At 41.4% G+C, this 12,848-nt stretch overlaps 1 protein-coding gene across 1 annotated transcript in view; it reads right to left on the bottom strand.

Moving 5' to 3' along the window:
• Positions 1–387: 387 nt before the first annotated feature.
• Positions 388–12,848, bottom strand: part of ABCD2 (ATP binding cassette subfamily D member 2) — a 46,370-nt gene continuing 33,909 nt past the window's right edge. Inside the window, exons 7-10 of the mRNA XM_086746725.1 lie at positions 12,119–12,264; positions 4,787–4,871; positions 3,966–4,091; positions 388–1,399 (exon numbers count right to left, since the gene is read on the bottom strand). Coding sequence (XP_086602851.1) covers positions 1,189–1,399; positions 3,966–4,091; positions 4,787–4,871; positions 12,119–12,264 — 568 coding nt within the window. The 3' untranslated portion in view covers positions 388–1,188. The remainder of the gene's footprint in view (positions 1,400–3,965; positions 4,092–4,786; positions 4,872–12,118; positions 12,265–12,848) is intronic.

Genomic DNA, 12,848 nt, shown 5'->3' with positions numbered 1-12,848 from the left:
TTCAAGCACCTGACCGACTGGGGACCAGGTTCCTAGGGAGCTGAACAGCAGATGGGACAATCAGTGAGTGCATCTGAAAGCAAAGCTGTTAACTGGTGCGTTTGCTCATGGGGAGGGCAGCATTCAGCCACCCTACCAAAATATGGCAGGCATATTAATTAGTGGTTAGAAAACGCTCTAACTTTTCACAGACCTTGACAAGTGCTGAGCATTTTAATTGGCAGGACAGCCTTGTCTGACAAGTCAGTGTATTATTAGAAACCAACATTTTCCTCTTTTACATTCCTTCCTGTCATAAAGTGTCTCATGGAACAAAAAAGTCTATATTGTGGTTTTACCAACAGAGCAACTGGGTCAGAGACGGACCCTGGCTGGATCAGGGTCAAGCAAAAACGAAGTCACTTGATGCCAGGCCCAGTGCCCCGTCCCCCCCACCAGAGGTTACTAAATAGGGGACATAAATAATCCCCCAAAGGAACTGATGTATCATGAAGGGTGAAGAGCCTCTGAAGCTATGTATAACGGCATAAAGTACAGCGCAAGTACATTACATATTTAGCTCTATCCCTGCTTCTCTGTCACAAGGGTAGTGGGTTGTTCAGACAGGTGTCTTCTGGTCAGCCTATTACGTTATTTCCTATGGAAATGCAGGTAAAGGCGTGTAAGCGACTCAGTAGTAGAACAGAGTTCGGTTTCACATGGGCTGAAAGAATGTTTCTTATACCCAAACAAGATTTTTGCATGCATCTGCATACTCACCCAGATGCTGCCTCTGCCGTGCTCCATGCCTGAGTTTCATGCCAGGTTTGCTCTGCGTAGCAGGCATATCATATGCACACAGTGACCTGGTACAAGAGCACATTCTGCAGGCCAAGTCTCAGGTAAAAATTCACCTACAAAACCTAAGTGTGTTGGTAGTTTTTTGCAGTGAATCGGGCTTTCACTAGGAATTAACATGAGCTGCAATGACTAATCTTATACTCTGTGCACTTACTTGTTTTCTTTTCACAGTTCAACCACTTTCTTTCTTAATACTAAAATGCTGAAGTCTTACATAGCATTTAGAGCATTATTTTTTGCTGGCTGTGTTTTTCTATGCTCTAAGCCTCTATCACAATGCATGCAAAGGATAATGGCTGAATTTGTAATGCTTTTAACTAAAAAAATACTTTTAAAAACATAAATTATTTATTCCTCTTTGTCCATTGTTTTAAGCACTGAGTCTTCTCCCAAGATTTTACACAGTTCATTCAGTCTCTGCTGCATTTTAGGAATTCCTGCAAGTTGGGATTCCAGTCTTTGTTTTTCCTCGCTCAGTGATAAACGGATAGCGGTGTCCAACTGCTCAAAACGCCAGCCGCCTTGTCCGTCAAACTGCAGCAAGTGAGTGTGGTACTTCCTGCAGCAGAAATTAAAACATTAGTAACGGCTCAGGGAACAGATGCTTCATTTTTGCATGCAAATTTGGTTGTCTGTGTCTCTTTTCAATGGTGCCTCTCACAAAGTTGAGTCGTTCAGTTTTGGATCACCGGGTATACTTTTTTTTCAGTGACTCATAATCCCAGGACACTCTTGGGTATTTGGGTATTTCAAAGCCTGTCACCTGTCATCAACTCCAATGAAACGCAGCAACGAGGTGCCAGCTGTGAGCTATCAGCACCAGTGTGGGCTCCCCAGCTGGGGTGGCCATTGCCCCCAGCAGCCCATCACCTGCAGTGACACTGGCAGGAGCAGGCAGCAGGGCTGTCCCCATCACTGTCTGCTGTCCCTGGGCAAGGTGGTGGCCTCCCTCTTTCTGCCTCCCTCTTAGAAACATTGTCTGTGGCTGCAGTTGCCTCCATTGCAACTCTGCCAGACTCCTCTTTCTCCATGAGCCTGAAGAGAGCAGCAGACAAGGCTCCCTTCTCCCCCAGGAATGCTAGTCCCAGCATTTTTTTTTATTTACTTCGCTTTCTGAGAGACGTTTTACCTCCTTAGCAGAAAATACATTCAGGCAGGCACGGTGCACCTGATGCTACTGATAAAACTCTCATTTGTTTGAATTATACCTCAGTTTGTTCCCCTCTGTCTTATAAGGTTGGCTAAAGAAAGCTCCAACCTGAAAAAGGGTTCAGTTTGCAAGGGGTCAAAATAAAAAAGTCTGTGTAGGAGTCACAGATCTTTCAGTGAGTTTCAGGGTGTGTGCACTGAAAATATTCAAAGGTGTACATGTGGAGTTTGTCAAGACCTGACAAGACATTTTTCAGGAGGTGCAAGAGGAATTGCAGAGAGTTCCCTCAAAGCTGCTGGTATGACTGTGTAATTTATCACTATAAATTATAGATGAGACACATCAAAAAACAGTGATTATAAATCCCACACAGGGAATGTGACAGTTTAATAAACTCAATAGCTTATGACATGAGATTCAAAAGAAATTCAACTCCAGGCTTATATTCACCACTTCTTGCATTATTATTCTTTGTGGCATCAGTTGCTTAACCTACCCCTTTATTTTTCCCCCACCAAAACTCAAAAAAATCAGGAAGCTAAGATAGTTGACTGAGACATCCAATGCTTGTGGTCTAGGAAAGTAGCCAATATTTTTATTAGAAGAGCAAATATTTCCTGGTATAATCTTGAGGAGGAAAAAACTGCATATGAACCTGTTCTTTGTCTACGCAGTACAGTCCCTGCAGAAGCATACCTAACTTAAAGGCATTTGAGGCTTATTTCTGAATACTCAGCACTTCTGTTCACTTCTCCAGAAGCCTACAAATCACCAGATTTCTGATAATTTCAGTAATACTGTGGAAGTTACAAGAATAGTCCCAAATCTTCCTGAATAGCATTAGTACTAGGAAACAAGAAATGTTGATTGGAAACTGACCTCAAAAAGTCTTTCTCACAAGTTCTTTTGCAGAACTTCCCTCTGCATCATGGTTATTTATAGGTGGGATGCTCTCAAATAATTGTTTTCTTGAGCAGTCGTTTTAAAATAATGGCAAACTTATAAAAAATTAAATATTACTTTTATTTTTAAGTGCAATTCAAATTATTTTTTAAATATCTATGTGACATTTTTTTCCAAGCCAAATACCCATTTTTTCTTAACATTTAGGTCCTGATCCAACAAAAAGCCATTGCCACTGCTACTGTCTCCACAGAGGAAGGAAGCAGACACAGATACAATTTCTTTCTTTTGTGGCAACAGACTGGTAACGGAGTTTTTGTCATCAGTTTAAAAAAAACAAACAATCTGACAGTAGAGATCAAGGAATTCAGAACAAATAGTCTCTGCTAATGTCAGCTGACACCTTCTTGATCTCCTTTTGCCCTTTAAAGAATTTGGTTGTGTTAGGTATTCAGTAACTACATTTATTTCCTTTGAGAGACTCTTCCATACTTTGTACTCCCTCACTAGAATGATGTTTCTCAGAATTCCAATCTTTCTTTTTTCAAATGTCAATCAAATTTTGACAGCCATGAACCCTGCAGATGGAGGACATAACTGAAGTTAAAACAACGCATGTATTATCCCTATGGAAGAACAAAGAGTAGGTTAACCACTTGCCATGTCTCCCATCTTCTCCCAAGCACTGGTAAATGTCCCCAGGACAGCTCATGTACCTTGCCACCTTTACAGAATAATCTGGTGATACCTGTTGTTGCTGTGGGTGATATCTGTTGTTGCTGTGGTGTGGTGGACTAATTAATTGCCTCTTAGATACCTGCATGTTGCTATTAATAGTTAACAGCTGAAACAAATTTAAAAAAAATAACAGGAAGGAATAAATATGTGTCAAAGAATGACAAAAAAAATCAATGCTAATTGCATTTACATCACTACTATTGTAGACAAGTTATCTCAGAAAGTGCAGTAGATATTGATTGAACAACTGCCCTAGTAGGAAGAATAAAGGCCAATCCGCTGCCTGTCAGAAAGCTAAAAGGAAGGACCATGACAAATCCCTGAACATACTTACCAAAGAGAAGGTCTGTGTGTTATAGAAAGCAGGGATATCCCAGCAGCTTTTGCAGCTTGGAATATCTTTCCTTCAACATCAATGCTTACAGCACTTGTGCATTCATCCAGCAATGCATATTTTGGCCTTTCAAAAGCAGAAAAAGAACATTACTCTTCTATGTTTTGGACAGTATTTCCATGTATTATGTTTAATTGAAAGATCAGCAGAAAGGAAAGAGGTATTTTTGCCAGACAGCTGTTTCTCATCTACAGGTAGAAGCTGGCTAGTAACAACACAAAGCTTCCACACATTATTCAGGTGCAGACCCAGCTTCCAGGAAAAATGGGGTTTATTTCCTGGTCCATCTGAGTACACAGTGATCTAACTTCTGTGTTCTAGTTTGACCTAGTATTCTTCTGTCCTGTCGTCAAGTTATGCAGTGACTACGGCCAACTCCGAAAGCTTCTGTCCACTGCTATGTGTGGACTGCGCTGCCTTTGCAGTACTTGCAGTCTCCAGTAGCCTCCGCAACAGTTCATCAGACTTCTGCAATATTTGTAGGACAGATGCAGGGAAGCTGTTTGTGCCCAAAATGTTAAAGAAAGGAACATCTGGAAAATGTAATGCTATGTTGCCAAAAGCAAAATAAGACACATTGCCCAAACTAAAACCAGAGCTTATATGAATAAATGACAAGGTCTGCGGTCCCATGTAATTGTCTAGCAATATTGCGTATTGCATGGAGATTATAGTCTACTACTGCTTAAACTATTACAGTAAGCATCCAAAGCTCTTCCTCATTTTCAGATGCTACTTAAAAAACAAATCACAGTGCTTACTTATGGTAAAACATCCGAGCCATGCCCATCCTTTGTTTTTCTCCTCCTGATAAGACATCTTTCCAATCCATGATAGCATCCCAGCCTTTAAAAAAAATGCAAACAAAACATGTCAGGTCAATGTAAACTTATGAAGGAAATGCATCTTCACTTGCAACGTCTCTGTAATCTGCAACCAAAATCATAAAGAGCATTGCCATTGCAGAAGAGAGAGCTCAGGGTTCTGGATCACATGTTCAGAAATACCTCAATGCCTTTCCACTGGTACTCAATTGGAAAAATGACTCAAATATCCTGTTAATTTTGAAAGTGGAATTTAACCTCCTTGGTCGTGTAGGTATTGTCAAAAAACTTTACTTACCATCCCTTTGAAAAAACATCTTTTACCTGTGCACAACTAATCATTTTTTTCTATCATGTTTGTTTTATAGAACAATTTGCTACTCTTCCTTGAAAGATGTGAGTAGAAATTTAAAAACAAATTCAAAGAAATAAAGTGTAAAAAAACATAAAGAGCAGTGCTGGACTCCACTCACTACTGTAAGCAAAGAGTAACTGTCAGCAACCTCAACAGAAAAACAGACACAGAGATGCATTCTGCGTGCACCATCAGCTAACACACAAAACTGCATACAGACACGAGGACTTTCTACACAAACTTCCTGCTACCTTGTGTACAGAACTGTTATAACACTGGCTATCCTTATTTAATACTCTGCATGGCCTCTAGCGGATTTTTTTTCTTCGTCACTTTCAGATACAAGCAACAGGAGCATGGTGCATCTTATCTGCGATCTTACGGCAGACTGGTGTTTCTGTGAGCACTCTGGATGATTCATTCCCACTAAAGAAAATATCAAATACCAAATTACCCTATTGGAAAGAAGTTTTCAATCAAACAATCGACATGGGTAGAGTAGCAAAATAGATAAGCCCAGAAGCACTGCAACTAAAAACTTAACGTGATCAAAACCCCTTTTCTGCCACTGCCCAACTGAAAATAAACATTTGCCAGAAAATACTACAAACAAGGTCAAGCAAGCAGGGTGGGCTGTGTCATTTCTGATACCTAAGCAAAGGTGAGACAAGGGGGGCTTGTGAAGGGGCAGGAGGCTGGGGAATGGTCTGCCCGTGCTTGGTGCTACACCAGCGCTTGGTAGATCTGAACAAAACCTCAGTCAAGCATCTGGCGAGAGGCTGTGTGCCTAAAAACAGCAACTCATAATGCTAGAGATTCAATTCCAATAATTTTCTCTACATGAAATCGTAAAATATAATGTCATGATTTTATAATGTATGTACATATAGTTAGATTTTAAAAGCAGGCATGCGTGCACTAGAAATACATCACCTTTACTGATCCTATTGTTTTTCTTTAGTTTCCTTCCATTTTTGTTTAATGATCCCAGTGGGCACCCCACCCCCTGGGGGCACATTCAGTGCTTTCTATCAGCAGGCTCCCAGCAAAGATGGGGTTGTGTAATGATTAACTGAATCACCACTTGGATGAACTCTGGTAAAGGGAACCAATACACAGAGGCTGCTGCTGCTGAGCAGTCCCGATGCTGGGACCACACAGAGAGCTGGAGTGCTGCTCAGCCAACACCTTTAGCTTCCAAAAAAGATGTAAAACACCTGGAGCTCTCCTTTTTGGCAAAGGTTGATAGGGGTAAGGGATGGGAACGGTTCTTCATGAAAGCTCTGCAAACAACTACACTTCTGAAGATGACATTCAGGCTATTGCTTATATTCTGTTATTTTTAAGCTGAGAATATCGATGAGCTCCAGGGATGTGTTGTGATGGGGGATCTGGATCCGAGCTACGGTGTGGGTGGGTGTGCACGTGTGCACATGTGCCTGAGGAAGCAGTGCCTGCATTCACAGTTTCTTCCAGTAGACAACTTAGTAAAAGACAAAAAGAGAATGATATTCAAGAAGAAGCATTACCTTGTCAGCAAAATCATTCTATTATCTCCTCTAAAGGTGGAAGATTTAGCCTCCATTTACCAAGATACAATGGCCATCTCAGTAGTCTAACTGAATATTAGAAGCGCATTTTGCCTCCTCCTGCCTAGCTCCTTCACTCAACTTCTCAACTTTCCTATTTGCCACTTGGAATGTCTCAAACAACAGAAAAGGAAGGATCCATTTCACTATTACCCCTTTAAAAAATTATTTTCTAATGTCTGAATAATTCCTCTGAACACTTAGGCACTGTAACTCACAATAAACTCCCTACTGTGCATTAACAATAATGCACCTACTTGTTTCTCTTTTCTTCCTGCTGACGTGGCACAGGTCAGTGAAGGTCATTACTGTTCTGAAAATATCAGCCAAATCAGTGGCTTACATCACCCTTAGCTACAGCCTCTTTACAAATGAAGAAATGAAATGGCTTGTCTATAAACACAGCACAAATCTCTTAGTAGGTACAAATATAATCCTGGCTTTCAGAGTCCAAATCCTTTGCCCAGCTTCTTGTTACACGTAGCCTTTGATCGCACGTGGTATGATGTAGATGTGATGAACACTGGATGTCGCAGAAATGCCTTTTGCAACCAGTAAGACAAAGAGCACGTGTAACATGCTGCAGCAGAGTCACAGCAGGTAGAAATACATATAGCTGTCAGCAGAAATTAGTGATAGCCTCATGACAGCAGCATTTCATTTTCTTGCATGGCTTCTTTTATAATTCCTCTTACCTCAACGTTCTGAAGCAAAAAGCAAGCTAAATTTGACAACAAAAAAAAGGGTTACACCTGTGGTCTGTAGTGCTGTGTATCCTTCCTCCTTGTGAATCCTCACACTTACATGCAAGACAGAGCATTCAGCAGTCATAAAAAGATAAGCTTAAATGTTCCTTTTCCAGATCTACCTTCCAATGCACCTCATCAGAAACGGACTGGAGTGTTAGAACTTCATGAGAGAAGAAAGACTACTGCAGCAAACTACAGTCAGAGAGACCACCCCTGGTGAGTTTTTGAACATGGAGGCCTCTCTGCACAGCGTATGTCCCCAGGCAGTCGTCAAAATGGAAGAGAGCCCGGGTGCTGTGCAGGATGAATATGCAAGGACAATACTTAGCTGAGGAAGGAACAAAGAGACTATCAACTGCATGAGCCTCAGCTCAGCATGACACTGCAGGGATTTGTGTCTGGATTTCAGAGCCACTGGAAAAGCTGTCAGAGCACTCCAGAGTTCTTGCTGGTACCAGTAACAAAAGCAAATCCAGGGCTAAAATGATCAAATGAAAAAAATCTCAGAGAAGGGAAATGCGCTTGTCTTTGTGTTTTACACATGGCCTAGCACAAAGGTTCCCTGGACAAGACCCAAAAATATGACAAATGTGCAAAATAATGAGGAATAATTATAATCTGGGGTGCTGAGAAACCATAAACAAGTTGAACTTGTTCAGTAAAGCCACCAGCCCTGACCTGACAGGCCTGGTCACGCATTCAGCATGCTGCTACACGTACGCATGGCTCCTCTCATGTGACAGGCTATCAGCAGCCTAAGGCTGCATCATGACTGACACTTGCTAAATATGTAGAGATTTTCAAAGCAGGTCAAAAAGGAACTACTTTATGTTACCTACTGTACCTCTTCAAGCTATTACCCATGATTTCTGGACATGCCTTTTCACCAGCCGTGCTGAATACAACCTTCTTTGCTACCCTAATTTTGTAAATTATTGCTCAGGTATAGCTAGCAAGTTTGTAGGTGTTGATGGGAGCACCTTACTGATAATCACAGACTCATAGAATGGTTTGGGTTGGAAGGGACCTTTAAAGGTTGTCTAGTCCAACCCCCCTGCAAGGAGCAGGGACATCTTCAGCTACATCAGGTTGCTCAGAGCCCCATCCAACCTGGATAAGGTTGGATAAAGCTAAGTCAAAATGGCATCTCTCTAATATCCAGCAGGTCAGGAAAACATTGGTGTGGCCTCAGTGGGAAGGAAATTCTGCCCCTAGCAGCATGACGGGCTGCTGTCAACAGCAACTGCATGGGGATCTTCTAAGGCTTGGGCTCAGGAACATGAGGCATGGTGGTGGTGGGGAGTAGGATTGGTGTTCTGGTGGTTTTGGTGTATTCTGTTGCTAATGACTGAAAAAAATCTCAGGAGGGCAACACAGAAACCAAACACCAAACTGAGCTACTTATTCTTTTAACCATTCTATTTATTTCTAACTGGGTCAAATGTTATTGCTAGAAAAAGAGAGGAAATTCTCCCATTGGCAGCAACAAGAACAACGTCAGGCTCTTGTTGGCTACTTTTCACTTGGAATCTGGTGAGCCTTGTACTGATGCAATGTGGAAGTTATTCAGCTAAAGACAATAAAGTTATGCCAGGACAAATAAATTGAGTCAGAGTTGTGCACTTCTGGCTCCATCTGGCTTTTTCATAACTGCCCACAGGGAGCAGAACACAGAACTGCAAAGCATCGTATTATACGTGCATGGCATTTGCGGTCAATTAAAGCACAACAGGGTCATGCCTTGAGGAGCCTGCTGTCTGGCAGGGACTTCATATTGCAGGGGATAGGTGAAAAGGGAAGAGACAGAGGTAAGGCTCTGAAGGAGAAGAGGATCTACAGAAAAAAATACTGAAGAATTATATTAGCTCTCTATAACTTTATGACTGATAGATAGTTAGCTCCATTCTTAGAACAGTTTATGAAAATGGTTCAAAATAGCATGGACATATCCCATATATCCACAAAAAATGTGAGTAACTAATAACAGTTTCATTGACTTTTTTTTTCAGATGTAGTACATTTTCAAAAAGTGCATGTAATATATAAGTACAAAATTGATCGGAATTTTTCAGCAAAGCTTTTTTCTGCAAAACAGAAACAGTCTGCAAAAGCAGTTTGCAAAAAGGAAAATGATGGTTTGGGGCAATTCCCTTGTTCTATAAGCTTTATATGGGATTTTTCATTATTTTGCAAAGAAAAAAAGTTTTATTTTAAATAGAAACAATTTTAGTTTAAAAATATGATTTTAATCAAGAGAATAAAATAAAAATTGGAATTAAAAATAATTCAGCTATGGATAAACAAAATTTTCAATTGTTCACTTTCAACAAATAGTTCTCTGGCTTGCTGTTCAAAAAGTAGAGTATGGGTCTTTGTCCCAGACTGGAGGTGCTCTAAAGAATATATAAGCATTTAAAATCCATGTAATGTGTTAAATCATATGTCATGGATTTTCTCTCTGCTTCTACCTTGGCACTTGTCTCCTGCAAATGCCCAAGGAGAAGAGGGAATAAGTAAGTGTATTATGGTCTTAAAAACTTCCTGGTATGTGGTAATCTCTCCCCATTTTCCGGCTTTGCTCTCTTCTGTCATTTTAGATTGCGACGTCCCTAAGACACTTTATTTAAACTTTTGTTTGTGCAGACTTTTGCACAGTGTGCCCTTATTCTGCGTGGAGTTTCAATACAGCACCACTGAACAGTAACAGTGTCCTCTAGACTGTTTCATAGATTGCGTGTGTCCCGCATGTGCAGCCAGACAGGCCGAAGAGCAAAAATGGGGTCAGCAGTAAATACTTTCTTTGGCACAAAAAGTACAGCAAGACTGATCCAAACCTGGGGTTTCAGTTTGGCAATACAGAGCACGAACCTAGCCAACAGCATCTCGTACACGGAGCACAGTAACTGCCCCACCATCAGTTACATGCTCCAGCTGCAGGGTTATAAACCACAGCGATGTGCATTCAGAGACTCCTGGGGATATGGTTTTGGCCGCTGAGGGTCATGTGCTGTTCAGGACATCTACAAGTACCAGCAGGCCGTGAATGCACACTCCACAGTGGCTTCTTGCCACTAACAATTTAACTGCTCCTCCTTTTCCAGCTCACCATTCCAGGACATCTGCTTGTTCTTCTGCCATCTAGGCACTTCACTTAGTGAAGTAAGTGACTCAGGAATACTAACAGGAATAGTTACAATGTCAGTGTAGGGAGTAGAGACCTCCTCTGCAATCATTTTGCTCACTGAGTTTAGTGCTCTGCCCACTTTTTCAATCCTTGTGTGATAGTATCAGATCTGACCAGTAACATGAATCTGAATGATGGCAGATTCTTATTTTCTATTCCAGCTTGAGGGCCAACAGTCATCATTACATTCTCAGCAAAGAAGTATTAACCCATGGAAGGATAAGAGTCTATCAACAGGATTGTGAGGTGGGGAAGTCTGTAGGTATACAACTGCTGCTGTGATTACTACTCCCCATGCTAAAATGTAAAGAAGAGACCCCAGATGAGTGTCCATGCATGCTTCAAAAATAAAATATGCCTTCTGTCTTTTGAACAGAGCAACAGGCTGCCATCCAGGAATGGGAATTCAGACGTTGCTTTGGGATTCCCAATGGCTGAGGCACTCTTTATTGTTAGAACGATCCTTGGAGATGCCAAGCACACACATTACAAGGGAATGCACCCGAAGTACCCTCTCAAAAAGCAGCACTGACAGCTGGCAGAGAGAGGCAGGATACATCCAGCACTCCCAACATCAGCTCCTTAGAGGGGTTTGAAGATCCTCCTTCTTCTCTCTAAATGATACCAACTTTGTCCTATGTCTGTTTTAAAAGCATAATGATGGGGAGGAAATTCAAAGTAGAGATTAGTGGCTGGTGGGAAAAAAAAGAATGAAAATTATTTCTATGTTTGGGAAAAAAAAAAAGTCATGAAATGCTCCAGTTCCTTAGACACAAGAGAAGCCTTTAACATCTTGACATCTACTATGCCAGTGTATTTACACTGTCCCCCCACTCTTAGCACAAACAACACTGAGAACACGTGGCAACTTAAACCAGCAACTGATCAATGGCAACATTCTACTGCCAGCCAGTGTCATTTGGTTATTTTTAACTTGTTCACCCTGGTGGTGTGGTATCTGACACTCCTTCCCATGGCACATAGTCCTGCTGTTCCCACAAACCAGGGAGATGAAAGCAGATCTGACTCTCCTTTCATTCACATGCTTTTTGAATTGATATAGTCAGTGACATTACAAGGTTTTAAAACAGGTTACATTTTCTAAGAAAAGGAAGGACGGTCATTGATCTCACAATACCATGAGAAGACTGGCCATTACAAGAGAACAAGGATGTTCAGCTTGGGCATGGATTCACCGCAGAGGAGAGGAGCACTTAGCTCTTCTCCCTCCATTAGCATCAGGAGCTACAACCATGTAGTTGTGTGCAGTTCCCACAGTCACAAAAGGTCTGGATCCAGTTTTGCCAACTCAGTAAGTAAAGGTCAGTCACACTAAGACGCGCATGCAAGGAACAGAATTTGTAAAGCTTTTTACAAAAATATGCAATTTACCTCCTTCTCTTTGAACTATGTGGTACAGATGAACCACATGCAGGATAGACTCCAGATCTTGGTCTTGGTAGCCTTTCTCGTGCATGTCATCCACTGAGTCTGGATAGATTACTTGATCACGTAGCGTTCCAATGGACATGTAGGGTCTGAGAAACAATACAGAGAAAATGGTAATCTGGGGCTGGCTCAAAGCACGCGCATCTTGCTGATGCTCTCTGAGCAGAGTATAATGCTTTAAACACCATGTTTCTAAAACTGGATTTATCTGTGGGTGCACTGTGGGTGACTGTTTTTCTAAACTTACCCTAAGGACAATGTATTGTTTCCATAACAGCTGATTACAGCATAGCAACAGGGGCAGTATTAGCATGAAAACAAAATGACAGATCAGGCAGAATAAACAGCCACTTCATAGCCCATTCTGAATGCTTTCACTTGGAATCAGAGAAACTCTATGCTGTATTCAAGGTCTGGTACACTTAGAAATTTAAAAATTGAATTAAACATTCACATGTTAAAAGTGAATTGTAATAAAAACTTTACAGCTCAAACTGGGAAAGACTTCTGTGGTGCAGCAGGCGAGACCCAAGTCAGGCAGCAGAGCACTGAAAGCCCCCTTTGCACACTACTACTCCGGACTGCAGAATTGGGACCAGGCGTAACTTAGCTGGCTCTAGAAGCCGGTGTAACACTTCAGAATTGCTAAAAAGCATACATTAGAGAAGTTGAT

The sequence above is a fragment of the Chlamydotis macqueenii genome, chromosome 1, assembly GCF_036417535.1.
Source record: "Chlamydotis macqueenii isolate bChlMac1 chromosome 1, bChlMac1.mat, whole genome shotgun sequence".
NCBI lineage: Eukaryota > Metazoa > Chordata > Aves > Otidiformes > Otididae > Chlamydotis > Chlamydotis macqueenii.
This window is presented reverse-complemented; position numbering and strand designations above follow the sequence as displayed.